General features: G+C 46.9%; 1 protein-coding gene across 21 annotated transcripts in view; it reads right to left on the bottom strand.

The window, feature by feature from the left end:
• Positions 1-18,854, bottom strand: part of ST3GAL3 (ST3 beta-galactoside alpha-2,3-sialyltransferase 3) — a 204,525-nt gene that overhangs the window by 23,752 nt on the left and 161,919 nt on the right. For 14 of the 21 annotated variants that reach the window (XM_011945663.1, XM_011945625.1, XM_011945654.1 and 11 more), the window contains 4 exons: positions 10,473-10,567; positions 6,396-6,459; positions 5,114-5,209; positions 4,652-4,838 (listed from right to left, as the gene is read on the bottom strand). The exons of 1 other annotated variant lie outside the window; for it this stretch is intronic. In XM_011945663.1, coding sequence (XP_011801053.1) covers positions 4,652-4,838; positions 5,114-5,209; positions 6,396-6,459; positions 10,473-10,567 — 442 coding nt within the window. Of the gene's footprint in view, positions 1-4,651; positions 4,839-5,087; positions 5,210-6,395; positions 6,460-10,472; positions 10,568-18,854 lie in introns of all 21 variants that reach the window. 6 more of the 21 variants (XM_011945719.1, XM_011945727.1, XM_011945734.1 and 3 more) reach the window with 3 other exon arrangements.

Here is an 18,854-nt window from a genome sequence, read left to right as displayed (position 1 = left end):
TAACAGCAAAATCACCACCAGCGATAATAAATAAATAAATAAATAAATAAATAAATAAATAACATTACTATTTGCTACAGACTGAGAACTAAGTTCTCTATGCTAGATGCTTCTAGATTTCATCTTTTTTTTTCTTTCTTTTTTTTTTTTTTTTTTTGAGACGGAGTCTCACTCTGTTGCCCAGGCTGGAGTGCAGTGGCTGGATCTCAGCTCACTGCAAGCTCCACCTCCTGGGTTCACGCCATTCTCCTGCCTCAGCCTCCCGAGTAGCTGGGACTACAGGCGCCCACCACCACGCCCGGCTAGTTTTTCGTATTTTTAGTAGAGATGGGGTTTCACCGTGTTAGCCAGGATGGTCTCGATCTCCTGACCTCGTCATCCACCCATCTCGGCTTCCCAAAGTGCTGTGATTACAGGCTTGAGCCACCGCGCCTGGCTAGATTTCATCTTATCTAATTTTAAAAATAACCCTGAAAGATGCACAGCACTCCTCATCTACTGTATCAATGACACTAAATCTGAGGAGGTTAGATTTAGTGCCTAAGGTAGCCCACTAGTAAGTGAGGGTCTAAACTTAAACTCACATCTGTGTAACTCCAAGGCCTAAGCCACTTTCCCCTCTTAAGCCATGTTGTCTCTCTAAAATCAGGGACTCAGTCTCCCTGTGCTTGAATGTGGGGCCCTGGTTGGCCTCTTAGATCCTGCCCTCCTCTCTCTCTTCCCAGGGACTGAAGTACAGCTGGAGGGTAAGTGCTGTGTCAAGGCTGTCCAGGGACCCACTCCCAGCCCTATCCTCTCCCCACTGCTAGGCTGGGACCACCCCACACCCACCCAGCCTAGGCCCCAGGGCCTCAGTGAATTGATGACCAGTCAGAGATGCTCAGCAGCGAGGCTGGCTTTCCAGTTTTAGGAGTGGGGAGGAGGAAGAGGAGGCAGCAAAGCGGGTCGGGAGGCAGTTCCCAGGGGCTTCTGTGGCCTGCTGAGGTGCAGTGGGTGAGACTGGCCAAGGCAGGAGGGCAGGGCCTGAGGGATGGGGATGGGAGGCTCTGCCTCTCACCTGTCCTGTCCTCTCCAGACCCCAGGCCTTCGCCCTCTGGACAGTGGATGGGGTGTCTCCAGCCTTCATCCAACACCAGGAAGAGGATGCACAGGCCACAGCATTGGAGGTATTAGGCAGCATGCTCTGACACACCACCCTCATTGTGCCATGCTTGATCCACACAGCACACCTCCAGTTTCCTGAAGGGAGCATGGTCTCTTGGGTCTACACATGCTGTTCCCTTTGCTTCTAATGCCTTTCGCCCACTCACTCCTAACTCTTCCTTCAGGGTCCAGCTCAGGAGTGACTCCTCCAGGAGGCCTTCTTTTGTCCCCCACCTGCCCCAGAGCTGCCTTAGGCCTTCCTCATCATGGCAGCCTCCACACTGTACTGTTAACTCTAGCTTTGGGACTATCTCTCCCACTAGACTGTGAGCTACTTTGGTTGAGAACAGTGCTTAATTCCTCTTTGTATTCCCAGGGGCCAGTGTAGAGCCTGCAAAGAGAATACCTCATGAACATCTGATAAGTGAGTGAGTGTGTTGGGGAAGACTGCAGAGGCACCTCTGAGAAGACCTGCACCAGAGCTGGAGGCTGCACCCCCATGTCCCTGGCTCCACCCTCTCTCCAAGCCTCAGCTTCCGTGTTGTGCTTGCCCATCCACTGGTGCTCTTCTGAGCTGCCCTGAGCACACAGCCTGCTGTGAACTCCTACACCTGCTTGCTGGCTTGGCCGCGGCTCCTGGGATCTGGGAGACAAAAGGCCTTTTTGTAGCCTGTTTGGAGTTATCAGTGCCACTGTCCAGTGAGTCAGGGACCCAAATGGCCACAAATGATGAAGAGGAGAGTTCTCAGATGCAAGAAAGTAAGGCCAGCTCTGGCACAGGCTCTTAGCTCTGGGTTGTTTGGCCGTCCTTTCCTACGTCTTCCCCCTTGCCCTGCCACTTCCCATATCCTATGAGGACTCCTGGGTACTAGAAAGTTATAGGCTTTAAAAGACTCCTCATGTATTAAGTGGCAGGAAGCAGCTGTGACTAAGGCCTAATTCCTGTTCCAGCCCTGCCCTGCCAGGCCTTGGCTCCGGAACACAGAGCTGCCTCCTGCCAGAATTCTGCAGGTGAGGCTCCAGACAGGTGCAGAGAGCTCTCCAGCTCTCTATGCCACCCAGAGGCGGCATGACTGGAAACGTCCCTACAGGAGCAGGACAAGCTAGTGACTAGGACGTCAGACAGGAGGGGACCTGGAGAAGCAGCCTCTCTCACATTTTCCTGGGTCTCAGATGCCAGGGAAGTGCAGCAAAGCATGGGTGAGGTCCTGGGAAGGCATTAGCCTTGGGCTTGGGGTGGAGGAGGACACTGGGGTGGAGAAGAGGTCCCTGGGGCAGCCAAAGGGCCTGGGCAGTTCCACTCTGAGAGATGGGGGAGGCGAGGCCACGGGCAACCCGGCATTCCTCTGGCAGCTCACTTTAAAGGTCCAAATTATCTTTCACTTTGGAGCCAAGGAAGGCCCACGGTAATTCAGAGGACTCCTCCCTATCTCCTCTCTCTCCTTCCCACTCACCCCCACCCATCCTGGGGAGCAGTTCTCACCAATGCAAGGCTGGTCCTAGAGCCCCGGGTGTGGCCAGGACAACACAGATGTCCGCAAGAGTGAGCCTGTGCCTGTGCCTCATCCTGCAATGCTGGTACCTTGAATCTGCCTGCTGCCAAGGCCAGGCCGGGCGGAGAGCTCCTCAGTCTTCCTGGGAAGAGCAAGGCTCTGCTGTCTGCTTCCTGAGTAGCCCGAGTATAGTGAGTTCTCCGACTCTAGCTGGCTTCCTTCCTTTTCTTCTTTCTTTCCTTACTCCCTTGGATGAATTTTAAGAACCTTGAATTAACTGACCTTGGTGTTCCTGGAAGGAACACGTGATAACATCCACGACAGGCTCTGACCCACCCCTTTGGCCCGGCCTTATTTGAACTGCCTGGCTTCTCCCAGTCTGCCCAGTAGGAAGTAGGAACTGGTGTTTGAGCCAATTCCAGATCATTTATGGTGATTGGGCACTGAAGATAAAAACCAATGGGATCAAGCCCTGTCCCTTAGGAGCTCTTGCCCTGAGGGAGGCTGTGACAGAGGAAACGATGTGAAAGGAGGATGGCAGAAGGCCAGGGTGAGACAGGAGCCCTTAGGCTCACTAGGGTTCACCAGGACAGACCCTATTTCCTACCATTCTCCCTTAAAAGTGCCTATCTGTGATCCTAATTCTACTGCCCTCAAGGGAAAGAGAGGGACTCTGAAAACACTAGTGTCTCAGTTCCCAGGGTTCTGAAAACAGTAGGGTACTCCTGGAGCCACTGTTATTTACCTGGTCTGTGTGGGCAGTGGGCCTACTTGAAGCTGGGTCTGGCTAAGGCCAAGCGATCACTCTGCTGCCTGGCCCTTTCCTCCCCTTTGGGGAGGCGGACTGGACACCGTGGAGCCTGGGTGCCTCATCCAGTCTGGTTCTGAAATGGATTTCCCTTCCCCACTGTCACCTACCTGAATTTCTGGACCTGACTTCTGTCTTCTCTCTTGCTTGCTACCTACTTGACATTGCCTGTACTTGGCCTTGCTTGGGAAAGAGCTGTGGAGTTAAACCAAATTGCACTGAGACCCTACAGGCAAGGGAAGCTGTTCCCACTCCCAACTCTTCTCTAAACCTTCAGAAAGAACAACTAGCTTCTCATTGTAGGCAGAGGGCTGTCTGTCATCATCCTCCTCTAGTAAGAGGCTTGGGTATTAGAAGATGAATGGCCTGAGCTCTGCAGTACCCCAGCCCTGGGGCTCCTGGTGACAGCTGGTTGTGGGGGAGTGGACCTGGACAAGTTCACGGATGTCCCTGTAGGCCCAGAGCTGGGAAGTAGAGGTCTCGGGAGGGAACTCAGTGGTGGTCTCCTAAAGAGCAGTTGACCTTACTCTGCCACATAAGCTCCCTAAAGAAATGGGCCCAGACCCTTACCTGCTTTGAACAGTCAGTGGAACCTGATCATTCCCAATGATCAGACTCAGTGGCAGGTTGGGGATTCAGCTATAGGTCAGTGGTAAAAGTACAAAGTGGAAAGAGGCCAGGACTTACAAGCTTGGAAGCTGGCACTCTCAAGTTAAGGGGTCTGCTGTCCCTGCAGAACCCAGGCTGAGAAAGAAGGCAGGGACCCCTAAGACCAGAGTCAGAGAGAACTTACAGAGGAGAAGACGGGGCAAGGGAGGCAGCTACAGTGTCAGGGCAGCAGAGTGGTAAGATTGGGAGTGATACGAAGGCTGGCCTGAGAGACAGAGCTTTCCTCGGCCAGGAGATCTAAGGCCAGGGAAGGGTCCTTGGGGCTGCTGGGGTCTGACTACAGAAGGCTAAGGAAGGATCTGCACCTGGGCACCTAGAAGCAGGTAGCAGGTGTCAGGCATATCAGCCCCCGAGTTTGGCCAGCAACCCTGGCAATCTCCTGACCTTTCTGCCCCTTGGTTGCCACTGGGTGACTTGCAGCTTTGGGTCATTAACGCTTCTTTTGAAGGTTCTTACTCGTTCTTTGCTGCATTCAAGGGGCGGGACTGCTTAGGAGTTGGGGAAGGCCAGGGCAAGAGGTGGTGCCAGGAGAGCTTACCACTCTCTCCTTGTAGACGATATATTTCAACCACTTAAAGTCCTGCCACTTGAAGCCGGCGAGGACAAAGAGAGAATCGCGCTCGTACTGCTCAGGCCGCTGCATGGCGCCCTCGGGGTAGGTGATGCGCAGTGTCGTTTTGCTGCCCACATCCTTCTCAAAGCCTTTCACTGGTGCTGAGTTCAGTCTACAGAGAGCAGGCCCAGTCAGAGCCTGGGTCTGTGTTTGGGAAGGCACCATGACCCCAGAATACCCCAGGCACGGAGAATAGGAGTCCAGGCCACCTGGACCTATTCTCCCCAGGCGCTACCCCTAGTTGTCTGTTCCAAAGCCCTCCAACCCAGGTTCTTGAGGCTTCTGTTGACCTCCAGCCCAACTAGCCAGATAGACAGTTCTCAATGGGCCCAGGGCTAAGGGTTTGGACCAGGACACTCACCCGAGGTGCCATTTTGGGGAGCTCACCTCACCACAATGTCATAGTCGTCAATTCGTGACCCCAGAGACTTGTTGGCAAGAACGCCTCCATTGCCCACGATGATGCAGCGGCGGCAGCGGAGGCTGAGGGGAGAGAGGCGGAGACCTCTGTACAGAGAACTGCCCACCAGGTCTCTTCCCCTGCTCCTTTGGCCCTTGACCCCATGCCCTCGTCCAGGACCAGGCTGGGATAGAGGAAGAAGACCAGTGGGCTTCTGGCAGCATTTCTGAGAGAAGGCTTGAACCACACCATGGGTGGTTGGGCCCTGAGACTCTCCAGCATCTCTAGGCCCTGACACTTCCCCAGGAAAACAGGGCCATGGAAAGGCTTGGGTGCCAGGCCTGGGTAGTGAGGAGGGAGCTCTGGTAAGATGGCATTCTAGGGTAAAGGTTCCCCAAGGGGTAGTGGTGTTTAGGCAGGCTTCAGGGGAGAGGGAAAAGTGGGCCAAGCTTGGGGCTATACCAGGAAAGCAAGAAAAGGGGAACAGGCCAGGGGCAGTGGCTCACGCCTGTAATCCTAGCACTTTGGGAGGCTGGGGCGGGTGGATCACAAGGTCAGGAGATCGAGACCATTCTGGCAAAACAGTGAAACCCTGTCTCTACTAAAAATACAAAAAATTAACCAGGCATGGTGGCGGGTGCCTGTAGTCCCAGCTACTCAGGAGGCTGAGGCAGGAGAATGGTGTGAACTGGGAGGCAGAGCCTGTAGTGAGCCAAGATTGCACCACTGCACTCCAGCCTGGGTGACAGAGCAAGACTCCATCTCAAAAAAAGAAAAAGAAAAAAGAAAAAAAAGAAAAGGGGAACAGGACAGGAGGCTCTAAGACTCAAGGCTCCCAGCAGTCACTAGGGAGCTTACTCATCTTGCTTCTCCCATCCCTGACCCTGGCGCTTCCCACTCTAGGGTCTGTTGGTTTGGGAGCTGTCACTGCCTTCTGGACTTAAGCTTTGCCCCCTTCACCTGCCCCTGCCACCCAGGCCCTCAGTCCCATTGCTGGGCTAGTCCCAGCCCCAGTGTCTTCAGTTCTTACCCTCAAACCTCTGGTATCTGAGGACTGGGATGTCTTGCCAAGTGCTTACAACCCATGGGGGTGCAAGTCAGGTGGAGTGGTTCCACTTACCTGCTCCACCCACCCTGTGTGTGTACTGTATGTGCATGTGTGGATGTGCTAGAGAAACTGCTCATGTCCAGGGAAGGCCAGCTGGACCTCAACACCTCTGCACACCACCAGGCAGCGGTGGGTAGGAGGCTGAGTAGTGTGTGGCTCACCTGTCCAAGGCAGGGGTCAGGCGGTACTCTTTGGTGGCTGACAAGATGGCTTTGATCAGATTGTCTGCAGACAGAGGAGAGAGGTTTCTGTTACAGGGTCACTTATGTTTCTATAAAATGTTTACAGATAGGCCGGGCGCGGTGGCTCACGCCTGTAATCCCAGCACTTTGGGAGGCCGAGGCGGGCAGATCACAAGGTCAGGAGATCGAGACCATCCTGGCTAACACGGTGAAACCCCGTCTCTACTAAAAATGCAAAAAATTAGCCGGGTGTGGCGGCAGGTGCCTGTAGTCCCAGCTACTTGGGAGGCTGAGGCAGGAGAATGGCATGAACCTGGGAGGCGGAGCATGCAGTGAGCCGAGATCACCCCACTGCACTCCAGCCTGGGCGACTGAGCGAAACTCCGTCTCAAAAAAAAAAAAAAAAAAAAAGTTTACAGGTAATCCTACTGGAAGGCACAAGTTCCTGGGGGCTAGAGTGAAAGTGGAAGTGGAGAGAGCTCTGGACACGAGGATGCCTGTCCCTAACACTGGCATGCAGCTTCTTTCCCAGGCTTCTGGGAGGCTCAACTGGTTTTCTGAGTCTCTGTAGTCAGGCCCCAGGGCATACATTCCTAGGCCAGGGCCTTCCCTGGAAGCTGGAGCATGCAGTCTCCCCTGGAATGGGAGTACTTGCTCAGAGCTAGAGACCACCTTGTGCTTATCTCTGTGTTCCCACCCAGCAGATACTAGGAAACGAACAAGGAGACACCCAACAGCTGAAGAGCTCACCACGTGCCTCATTATCTGACATCACCTTTCCCTCACTTTCTCCCTCTCACATTGCCAATCCTGAATCCTGCTCTTTGCCAGGCTGACTTTACCTCCTCACCTCTTTACTCCCTGAGCCTGGCTCTGCCCACCTGCACTCCACTCAGCAAGGACCCCTGTGACTTCTGTGCTCTCAGACCTGTGCCCACTATTTAGACCTCATCTCTTCGGCCTCTCTCTGGCTTTGGCAATGAGGACTGCTCTTCCAAACTGGTATCATGAGCGCACTACAATATAATGTATAGTGAATAGCAAGGGTATTGGCTTTGGAGTCAAATACTGGCTGTGCTCTGTGACCTTACATAAATCATTTCCTTTCTTTGAGCTTTAGTTTCCTCATCTCTAAAACGAAAGTAATTCCTATTTTGTGGAGTTGTTAGGAAGATATAAAATAATGTACATAAAGACCTAAAAATAAAGTAAACTGGTATCACCACAATGGAGAGCATCTTAATAACATCAAATAACCACAAAGATGTGCATACACTAAGATCCTACAACTATGCTCCTAGGCGTGGAGCACTGACAAAGTCACACGCTTGCTCCAGGAGACATGCAAGAGTGTCTGCTGATGAGCTGTTTGTTATAGCAAAATGTTGGAGGCAAGCTGAATGTCCACCAAAAAAAGAAAAAACAGATTAAATGTGGTGTATGAGATCCTATACAGCCATTAAAAAAAAAAATCAATGACCTAGAGCTATATGTATCAATAGAAATAAATCTCAAAAACATATTCAAAAAAATGAATATACATACACATATACACAAATATATGTACATATAATGACACCATTTGTAAAGTCTAAAGACATGTAATAGTGGTACTATATTTTTAATGAATATATAAATATGTAGTGAAAATACATAAGGCTGGGTGTGGTGGCTCACACCTGTAATCCCAGCACTTTGGGAGGCCAAGGAGGGAGGATTGCTTGAGCTCAGGAGTTTGAGACCAGCTTGGGCAACATGGTTAAACCCTGTTTCTACAAAAAAATACAAAAATTAATCAGGAGTGCTAGTGTGTGCTTTAGTCCCAGCTACCTGGGGAGCTGAGGTGAGAGGATTGCTTGAGCGCGGGAGTTGAGGCTGCAGTGAGTCGTGTGTGTGCCAGTGCACTCCAGCCTGGGTGACAAAGCAAGACCCTGTCTCAAACATACATAAACAAGGCATAAGAATGCCAACACTGAAGCCAGGATAATGAAGAATAATGGCTTCCTGAGGAAGAAAGAGAATGGAGTGGGAAGGGCTCCACAGAAGCTTTAATTGTATCTCATGTTTTATTTCTTAAGCTGAGTAGAAGGTACATCAATGCTCATTATTCCTAGTATTTTTTGTATGCTTGAAATCTTTCTTGTAAAGAAAAGATGTCTCCAAAATTAAAAATAACAAACTTATACTTTTTTAAAGGAGAGGGGTGGAGATGCTAGTAGAGGTAGCTGAGAGGTCATGTTAAGGACTGAGAAGTATCCCTTGGATTTCTCCAGGACACTGAGCAGTTTCACTGGAATGGTGGGGTGGGATGGGCAGAGATGCAGATGTTCTTCAGGAGTAAACGGTGAGAAAGAGGAGGCAGTAGGTGCAGTTAATCCTTCCAGAATGAGGTAGGGAATCCTTCCAGTTGAGTGCGAATGAGGTAGGGACACAAACCTTTAAGCAATGTTCTACACTAAGTGCCTTCAGATATACCTTATGGTGGGCTTCAGGAAAAACCGCAGATTCCCTCCTTTTCCCACTTCCGATTTCACCTTTAAGGAAGAGCATATTGCTACTAAAATTAGCCAAGGTCAAGGATATGGATTGGGCTCTGTTTTCTAGGAGGAGAACCTCAGCAGAAAGAGTACACATTAGCAGGTGCTCTCTGCTTGCTGGCTGATGGGCTCCATAGCAAACTTCCCTGGCCTTTGTAGCTATCCCTTCTGAGTCTCGAGTGCAGATTTAAGAGAGAAGAGTGGCCTTCTTTGCTGCATGCACCCAGGGAAAAGGTGTTCTTCATATGGTTTAACCCGACCCATTAGATTTGTCCTTGGAGGTCTGAGGTCAAAGCTCCAGTTCAACAGTGCTTTTCCTGGCCACTGTCTTCTTTTCAGGGAAAGGTAGGCTGGCTGAGTAGAGGGTTCAGGTATTCTTGAGTCACCTGGCCAAATGATATCACCCCTTTAGCTGTTATTTTATGTAACTCTGACCACAACTTTACACAGTAGTATAATTCTCTCCATTTAACTGCTGAAGGAACTAAAGCACAGACAGGTAACTTGTCCAGGGTCACAGCTAGTAAAAAGGAAGTATGGGGATCTGATCCCTCTCTGCCTGACCCATAAGTCCAGATTATTTTCCACTACGCCATGAAACAGCACAGAACCTGACAAAGAAGCAGAATTGTTTAACTACTAGGGATGGGGAAGTCTTAAGTTAGGAGGGAGCTGTGTGGGTGAGGTCCCCAAGGCAACAGAAGGGGAGTTTCTAAGAGGGCAGGGGAAAGGTTAGCCTTGGACAGAACAAGGAAGGGTTGGAAGGGAGACGAGGTTGAGGTGAAAAACATCAGGATGGGCTGATAGAGGGGTGTGGGGCACTCCTGGGGGACAGTCTCTTATCTCTCTGGGAATGTCACTACTATACCTAGTACTCTAGTGTTCTTGTCTATGGCACGCCTTTCCTGTGCTCTCACAGCTCCTTGTACTTCCCTCACCAGAACCCTGCACTCTGAGTATCTGTATCTCTGCTATACTGGAGCTTTTTGAGGAGAGGAACCAAATGTGTCCACTTCACTGTTGTATACTTAGCCCCTGGCAAAGTGGTGGGATCTGTGTACATATTCCATTAAGGAAGAAGCCGGGCACAGTGGCTCATGCCTATAACCCCAGCACTTTGGGCAGATCATTTGAGTCCAGGAGTCTGAGATCAACCTGGGCAACATGATAAAACCCTGTCTCTACTAAAAATACAAAGAAAAAATTAGCCAGGCATGGTGGTGCGTGCCTATGGTCCCAGCTACTCAGGAGGCTGAGGCAGGAGGATCTTAAAGGTGGTGGAGATTGCATGAGCTGAGCTGAGATCATGCCACTGGACTTTAGCCTGGGAGACAGAGCAAGGCTCTATCTAAAAAAAAAAAAAAAGTGAAAAAAGGAAGGGAAAAAGGTAGAGATTTGTTGAGAGTAGAGGAAGGGTGGATTCTTAGCATGGGGACTTCGAGGAAGTAGCCTTATCCTGAAGGATAGGGAGACAGTCGTGGGGGTGAGATGTTAATGTAGGTCAGGGTTCCCAACATACCTTGACCTTTGATCCCAAAAGGCGGCACAAACTCCCGGATTCTAGCCCACTTGCGAAAGGAGTCATCCAGGAACATGGGTGCTGGCTTGGAGAACCTGGAATATAACAGGACTGTTGAGGATCACAACAACGCAACAGGCTGGAGTCCTGGTGGCACTTCTGTGCGTCCGTCTTGGCTAAGGATCGGCTGGAAGCCCCCTCTGATTCCGGCATACCCCCCTCCGCCCAGCCTGTTCACTGGGTTTCTGTTGAGGGGTTTGACAGATCTTGTTCAGTGGAGCCTGAGTCTGAGGGAGGAGGCCTGGTCAGTCTTTATTTGGCCAGCTGTAGGAGTGGAGAGACAAGATTTGCTCAGCAAAGATCAATTTCTCAGAGCTAGAAGCTCTCTGGAAGGTTGTGCAGGCATCCATCAAATAGTCACTGCTGCCCACACTGTTCCTGCAATCTGGGAACACAGAGATGAGACACTGTCCAGTTGAGCAGAAATATATCCAAAAATACAACCAGTACATGGAGACAGATTTTGGAGAGAATTCTGGGAGATGGACCACCCACAGTGAGGAAGAAGGAGAATTCATGGTGAGAGGGCAAAGCAGGTTAAAAGCTATAGGAGACAGAAGTTTGGTAGGGAAGAGAAAGAAAAAGCAGAGTCCTAGGAGGCAAAGCCAAGGGGAGAGGTTTCAGACCAGTAGGAATTTGAGTGCATTTGCCGGTGGAGAGAAAGAAAGAGAGGAGGCTAAGTTCCTGTGGAAGTGAGGAAGGATCCAGAGCTTCAGGGGAATGGTTGATCTGGGCCTGGAGGGGAGATGGGGGAAAGATGAGAGAAGGAGGGTGAAGTGATGCTGAGCTCGGGGGAAAGAACAGGCAAGTCTTACTCTTCTTGGAATGGGCAGGGAAGGGACAGGCTTGGGGAGGAGGAGACGAAGTCTGAAGGGAGGCAAAGGGAAGTGAGGAAGAGGGAGAAGGTGCAGCAGGAATTGAGCTCTTCAGAGATGACTGGAGAGCACAACTTCACATGGGCGCTAGCACCCTGCTTTGAGGCCATTTTCAGGGGACCTGGCAGCCCCAAAGATGGCCAGTCCCTGATCACCCACTGTGTGCTAAGAACTCTGCCATGTGGCCTGCTCAGGACTTTCCTGGCCATAAATAAATGTCGGGAGGCCTGGGCCTCCGTGGCTCTGTCTCGTTATTTCTAACTCACCCTGAATCAGCCACTGAATAACTGCAGGCTGCAGGGGTGGCTCTCCAAGCCCAGAAGCAACCACAGCATGGATTTCTCATCCCTATCATCACTAACACCATTATAACGGGCAGTCCCAGAAGCAACAGTATCAGTTATCACTCAGAGGTCTGGTATTATTAGAGATTTTGACATGAACTTGAAAGAGGCAGAAAACTCTGAATCCTGCTCCCTCCCCCATCACTCTTGCTAGGAAGATGTCAACACTTGGGAGCTCGGAGCCGGGTCCCAGCAACTAAGTCAGTGCACTCCCCCTAGCATCCCATGTAAAAGGGTAATGCATATTTCTTGTGCCAAGTATATAAAATCTAAGTAAATTAATATATTTGATGTTTTGCCAGAGACTCTGAGGATCCTGGTAATGGTCTATGTGTAATATCAAAGCAAACATGGTCCCTGGATAAGCCTGCACCAAGAACCTCTTCTTCTGTGTCAGGACTGAACTTATAAAATTTCTGGAAAGTTTCTCTCAGAGTCAAGCTTGGACAGGATTTTATCTGCTTTCCAATATGTACTAGATGTCATATGCTAATAAAATATGCCTAAGATCTCGCCAAATGATCTTGACTTTTTTTTCTTTTCCTCTCTCTCCTTTCTTTTTATTCAGATGACTGGAAAGTTCGGTAAGTTTTACTTTTAAAGATACCTCATTTTTTGTGCAACCTGTAACGTTAATTTTGGAAAAAAATACAGACAAGCACACATGCAAAATAAAAATACCCATAATTGTACAACACAGAGATAATTAACCTTACGGTATACATCCAAACTGATTTTCCTTTTCCCGTATTACTTTGTAGACTTTCTCCTACTAGACAGAGACTGTAGTCCCAGCTATCTGGGAGGCTGAGGCAGGAGGATTGCTTGAGCTCAGGAGGTTGAGGCTGCAGTGAGGTGAGATCACACCACTGCACTCTAGCCTGGGTGACAGTGTGAGACCTTGCCTCAAAAAAAAAAAAAAAAAAAAAAAAATTATTGATCAAGATTGGGTTCAGGCTGGGCGCAGTGGCTCGTGCCTGCAATCCCAGCACTTTGGGAGGCCAAGGCAGGCGGATCACCTGAGGTCAGGAGTTTGAGACTAGCCTGGCTAACATGGTGAAACCCCATCCCTACTAAAAATACAAAAATTAGCCAGGCGTGGTGGGCACGCCGGTAGTCCCAGCGACTTGGGAGGTTGAGGCAGGAGAGTCGCTTGAACCCGGGAGGTAGAGGTTGCAGTGAGCCAAGATCACACCAACTGTTCTCCAACCTGGGCGACAGAGCGAGACTCCATCTCAAATTTTTAAAAAAGACTAGGTTCAAGTGTTCTTGGCTAGAACTGATAAAGTTCTCAGTGGCTCTGCACAGAATACTTGTAGCAGCCACTGAGGATCACCGCCTAGATCCATCCTTTCTTTAGGAGATGCTACAATACTTCTATAAACTTTCTCTCGTGACTCTTTGGTTGCAGTCCTACAGAAAAGATGAGATAAAATGCTTAATTTTTCCCCTTATTTACCCATTTGCAGAATAATGAGCTGATTCCTTAGCACCCTCCAAAGATAATTAATGAGGCTTTTTTACATTTTAATCATTAGGAATTCAGACATTTTCATGTATTTGATATATGTCAATCTACTGTAATTTCTGTAACCATTATTATGTATTTATTTATTATTATTATTATTTTTTGAGACAGACCCTGCTTTGAGGCCATTTTCAGGGGACCTGGCAGCCCCAAAGATGGCCAGTCCCTGATCTTGTTGCCCAGGCTGGAGTGCAATGGTGCGATCTCGGCTCACTGCAGCCTCTGCCTCCTGGGTTCAAGTGATTGTCCTGCCTCAGCCTCCCGAGTAGCTGGGATTACAGATACCCATCATCATGCCCAGCTAATTCTGTATTTTAAGTGGAGATGGGGTTTCACCATGTTGGTCAGGCTGATCTTGAACTCCTGACCTCAGGTGATCCGCCCACTTTGGCCTCCCAAGGCGTGAGCCACTGAGCCCAGCCAATCATTATTTTTTGATGCTTAGATTATCCCATCTTTGGCCAGTGGAGTCTTTTCAATTTGGCTCCTGAATCTTCTGGACACAACCCAGTAATCTTTGATAATGTCCTGGCTTTCTTGTATGAAAAGATGTTTGCGGCTGATCTTGTACATTTCTTGCCCCGACTTGGAATCAGTCATTTTCCCAAGGAACCCTGGTTCCTTTCAACTGGTAATGGTATTTACAGATCACCATCAGAGTAGTTAGGGAAGCTCATGTTATTATGGGTTAGTCATTATTTCCAGGCCTGTCAAAACTAGGACATACGCATATTTCCGAGTTCTATGTATGTAGATTATTTGTCCTGTAGAGTGACCCATATTCCGTATTTTCCCAGTTACATTCAGATACTGTTGAGCATGTTCACTTGTCCCATATATATCTGTTACCCAGGCTGGAGTGCAGTGGCGTGAACACAGCTCACTGTAACCTCAAACTCCTGGGCTCCAATGATCCTCCCACCTCAGCCTCCTGAGTAGCTAGGACTACAGACATCCACCCCCATAGCCAGCTAAGTTCTCATTTTATTTTTAATTTTGGTAGCGATGAGGTCTTGCTATGTTGCCCAGGGTGGTCTTGAACTCCCGGGCTTAAGTGATCCTCCTGCCTCAGGCTCCCAAAGTGCTGGGATTATAGGCGTGAGCCACCGTGCTCAACCTCAAACACTTTCCACTTCGTCTCTCTCTTTTATTAGGCCTTTGGCTTTGGATTTTCTTTCTGTAGCTGCTCTTTCTATTCCTTGAATGATTCAACCAGCTCTCCTCTAACACTTCTGCTAGTTGGGTGCATCTCTTTGCAAAGGGAACTCATTTTTTCCTCCGGTGTATATATTTTTAAACTTTTCATTACGGAAAATTTCACATATAAAAAAGCAGAAAAAATAGTACAGTCAACCCTGCCACCCCATCACCCAGATTCAGCAATTTTCAATCATGGTAAATTTTGTTTCTTTAATACCCCATCCACTTTCTTTCTATACTATTTTGAAAATTCCCAGAAATTATGCCATTTCATCCACAGAATATTTCAGCATTATTTTCTAAAAGATAAGGACACCTTAAAATGTAAACCATACCTAAACAATCTTTCTTAAAGCATTATCACACCTAAAATTTTGACTATAATTTTTTTTTGAGACAGGCTCTTGCTCCATTGCCCAGGCTAGAGTACAGTAGTGTGATCTGTGTTTACTACAACCTCTTGCGCTCAAGCATTCCTTCCACCTCAGCCTCCTGCGTAGCTAGGACTGCAGGCATGAGCCATCACACCTGACTTATTTTTTATTTTTTGTAGAGATGGAGTCTCACTATATTGCTCAGGGTGGGAATTAATTTTTTGAGGAAAAGAATATATCATTCATTTGTAACTAGTATTTCCAATACAAAATTAGGATTATAAGATTTGTATTTATCTTCTTTTTCTTCTTAAAAACAGCTTTATTGATATATAATTCACATAGCAAACAATTGTTTACCTACTATATTTGACTTTATATTTGTATCTCTTTTAAGCTGACATCCTTGTTTCCAGTGACATTAACACAATTACTTTTTTTGCTTGATCCTAACATATACATATAGAAAATGTATATAATGGTTTCAGAAAAACAATACCAGTATACTACTAATACTATCATTACTAAAAACAATTTAAGGTTTCTTTGCAGTTCTTTTTGCCTTAGGCTATACCCCACTAGAAGAACAGACAAATTACTTTGCATTTGCCAGTTGAAATAATTCCGCTGAGTTTAATTCATCAATGACATGATACATAGTTAGGTTCATTTGTTTCATTCCGCTTTTGCTTTCAAGGGAGAGCTTTTCCCTCATTTTAATTGATTTTGTTTACTGATGATATAGAGTTTTGCATAGTTAACACAATTAAATCCACAAACAAAGTATATTCAAAGAAGTCTAGCTTTCATCTCTGTCTGCCTGTTACATCTAGTCCCACACAGTATTCATTTTTATTAGTTTTATTGTATCCTTTTTGTTTTGATATAAGTAAATAAATGATACGCGCACGCGTGTGTGTGTGTGTGTGTGTGTGTATTGCTGTTCCCTTCTTTATTCACTAAAAAGGTAACACAGTATACATACTGTTTTGTCTATTTTTCTTTTTTTACTAAACAATATATCCTGGTAAGCACTCCATTACAATTACATACTGGATAATGTACCTTATTTTATTCAATCAATCTCCTGGGTTGTTGTTTCCAGTCTTTTGTAAAGTAGGTTCTACTAGTAGTGGTTACAATGAATAACTTAATGCATATGTCTTTTCTACTTGCCAATGTATCTTTGAAATAGATTCCTAGGCCGGGCGCGGTGGCTCAAGCCTGTAATCCCAGCACTTTGGGAGGCCGAGACGGGTGGATCACGAGGTCAGGAGATTGAGACCATCCTGGCTAACACGGTGAAACCCCGTCTCTACTAAAAATACAAAAAAACTAGCCGGGTGAGGTGGCGGGCGCCTGTAGTCCCAGCTACTTGGGAGGCTGAGGCAGGAGAATGGCCTAAACCCGGGAGGCGGAGCTTGCAGTGAGCTGAGATCCGGCCACTGCACTCCAGTCCAGGCGACAGAGCGAGACTCCGCCTCAAAAAAAAAAAGAAATAGATTCCTAAAAGTAGGTTTGCTGGATCAAAGGGAAAGTGTATATCTTTAATTTTGCTCGGTACTGCTAAACTCCCCTCCACAGGGATTGTGCCATTTTGCAATACCCACTAGTGATGTATGAAAGTGCCACTCCCCCACAACCCCTGCAAACTCACCAAGAGTACACTGTCAAACGTTTTGATTTTGTTAGTCTGATAGAAAAAAAACAGCATTTCGCTGTCATCTTAATTTGCATTTCCTTTGTTCTGAGTGGAATTTAGCATTAGTTCATATAAGGAAGGGCCATTTGCAGTTCTTTTTGTATTTTTTCCTTCTCTTTTTAAAAAGTTCTTTATATATTTAATATATAAACTCTCTGAGATACAGTTACAAATATTTCCCCTTGTTTGTTTATTTATTTACTTGGGTTATGGTGTTTTCTCCCCCCCCCCCATTTTTGCAAAAGATTTTTATTTTTTCTCAAAACAGGAGGCAGAAAGCTGCAGCTATGGTCATCCTTGGCCTCCCACACAATAGGTTTTGTTGTTGTTGTTGTTGTTTTAAGTCAAATTTATCAGTCGTTCCCTTATTGCTTCTGGAGTTTGAGTCATAGGAAAGTTTTCCTCATTTCCAGGTTATAGAGAAATTCATCCATACTTTTTTAGTGCTTGTGTGTTTTCATGTTTTACATTTAAATCTCTGGTCTATTTTGGTTGGTGTAAAGACCAGATCCAATTTTATCTAGTTTCACAGGACTAACAAAGGCCTCTCTTTACGTGTTCTAAGACTATCCTGTGGTTTTTCTTCACCTTTTCTTAGGAGATTTGCATGGTTGTTTTAATTCCTGGTTTTTCCTCCTTGTATCACTGATTGCAGCCGCATGGATTCCCTCAACATGTCCTGTGCTGTGCTCTAGCCTCTTCTTCCTCCTCCTCCTCCTCCTCTTAGCCACAGGCATGCTTTCATGGTGATGGGTAGATCAGGTTTCAAGTTGGGAACAAGGACTTGGAACACTACGTTCTTGTTACCCTAGAACTCCTAGAAAGGACAGTGGTGGATGTGGAATTTCTAACAATCACAGCCAGCACCTTAACTTTCCCTAACATCATCCTCACCTCCATCACTACATCACCATCACTTTTATTACCAAGTTTTAACTGATCATCTACCAACTCTGCCATATTCACTCAAGGTTTCAGCATCTGTCTCATATTCTATGCAAACCCAATTCTTGCTCAATTATTTTCAGAAACTTCAATGCCTACAACTCTGGCCTCAAAGATGACTTACTTGACTCCAGTGACCTCCTCATCTTCACTCCACTTCAGCCACTCAGTTCCACAGCCACATTCTGAAACTCTTCATCACTTTTAAAATATTAATCTCCGATACTCTCTGAATACAATTTCTTCATGTTCTATTTTCTCTTTCTCTCCTTTGTTTTCTTCACTCCAAACCCACTTGATTTCTATACATACTTCTAGTCTATTATCTCTCTTGGCTAGATCCCATCCATCTCCTCAATCTCACTCTTGCCAGGGGCCTATATCCCTTGGTTCCACTGTCCTTTTGTCCTACACATTAGACAAAATCCAACCAGAGATTGATCTAATCTTACACTGTTGTATTTCAAGGGGCTGCGAGAACACACACACACATACACTAAAGTGTACTGATGCCACCACAAATTTATGAGGCATTAGGTTCTCGACTTTGCTCAGCAGCTATTCCAAACATTCTCTACTCTCCATAAACTCTATCCTTTTCCAACTCTCTTTAAGCAGGTATCTTTTCTCTCACTTCACAGAAAAACCAAGACCATCAGATAGGAGCTCTCTCAGTTTCTGGCTTCCTTACCCACAAATCTATCAGTCCCTTTACCTATTCTTAAATTTAGCCTCCTTACAAGACATGGTCCCATGACACCAAAGCAGATCTTTCTATCATGCTATAGGTTCCATCTCTGTTTGTTTCTCTTTATGCACACAATAAGGCTCAGGTCTCTCCCCTGTAAAAACAAACAAACGAACAAATTCGACAAAGTTTCCTGGCCATATACCCGCTTTAGCTACCAGCTTCTCTTTCATCCCTTCATAGCAAAAGTACTAGGAAGAGCAGTGGATATTCTGTCTCCACTTCTTCATCTCCTAGTCACCCTCCTATCTAATGCAATCTAGATTTTACTCCCCTGGGACTACTGTTATATACTCCCAGCCCAGCACTATTTGTAGACATGTCTGTCTTCATGCATTTACACATGCATTATCTCTGCCTGAAATGTACACCTCTGCTCTATTTCCCAACTACTTTCCTTCTCTATTTGTCTGGAAAAAACGCATACTTATTCTTAAAAAAATTTTTTAATAGGTACATAATAATTGTACATATTTATGGAGTATAAAGTGATGCTGTGATACATATAATGTATTGTGATCCAGTCAGGGTAATTAGCATATTCATCATCTCAAACATTTATCATTTTTTTTTTTTTTTTTTGAGACGGAGTCTCGCTCTGTCACC

Source organism: Colobus angolensis, unplaced genomic scaffold, assembly GCF_000951035.1.
Source record: "Colobus angolensis palliatus isolate OR3802 unplaced genomic scaffold, Cang.pa_1.0 Scaffold106, whole genome shotgun sequence".
NCBI classification, from domain to species: domain Eukaryota; kingdom Metazoa; phylum Chordata; class Mammalia; order Primates; family Cercopithecidae; genus Colobus; species Colobus angolensis.
Note: the sequence above shows the minus strand (reverse complement) of the source record. Positions and strands in the feature narration are given on the sequence as shown.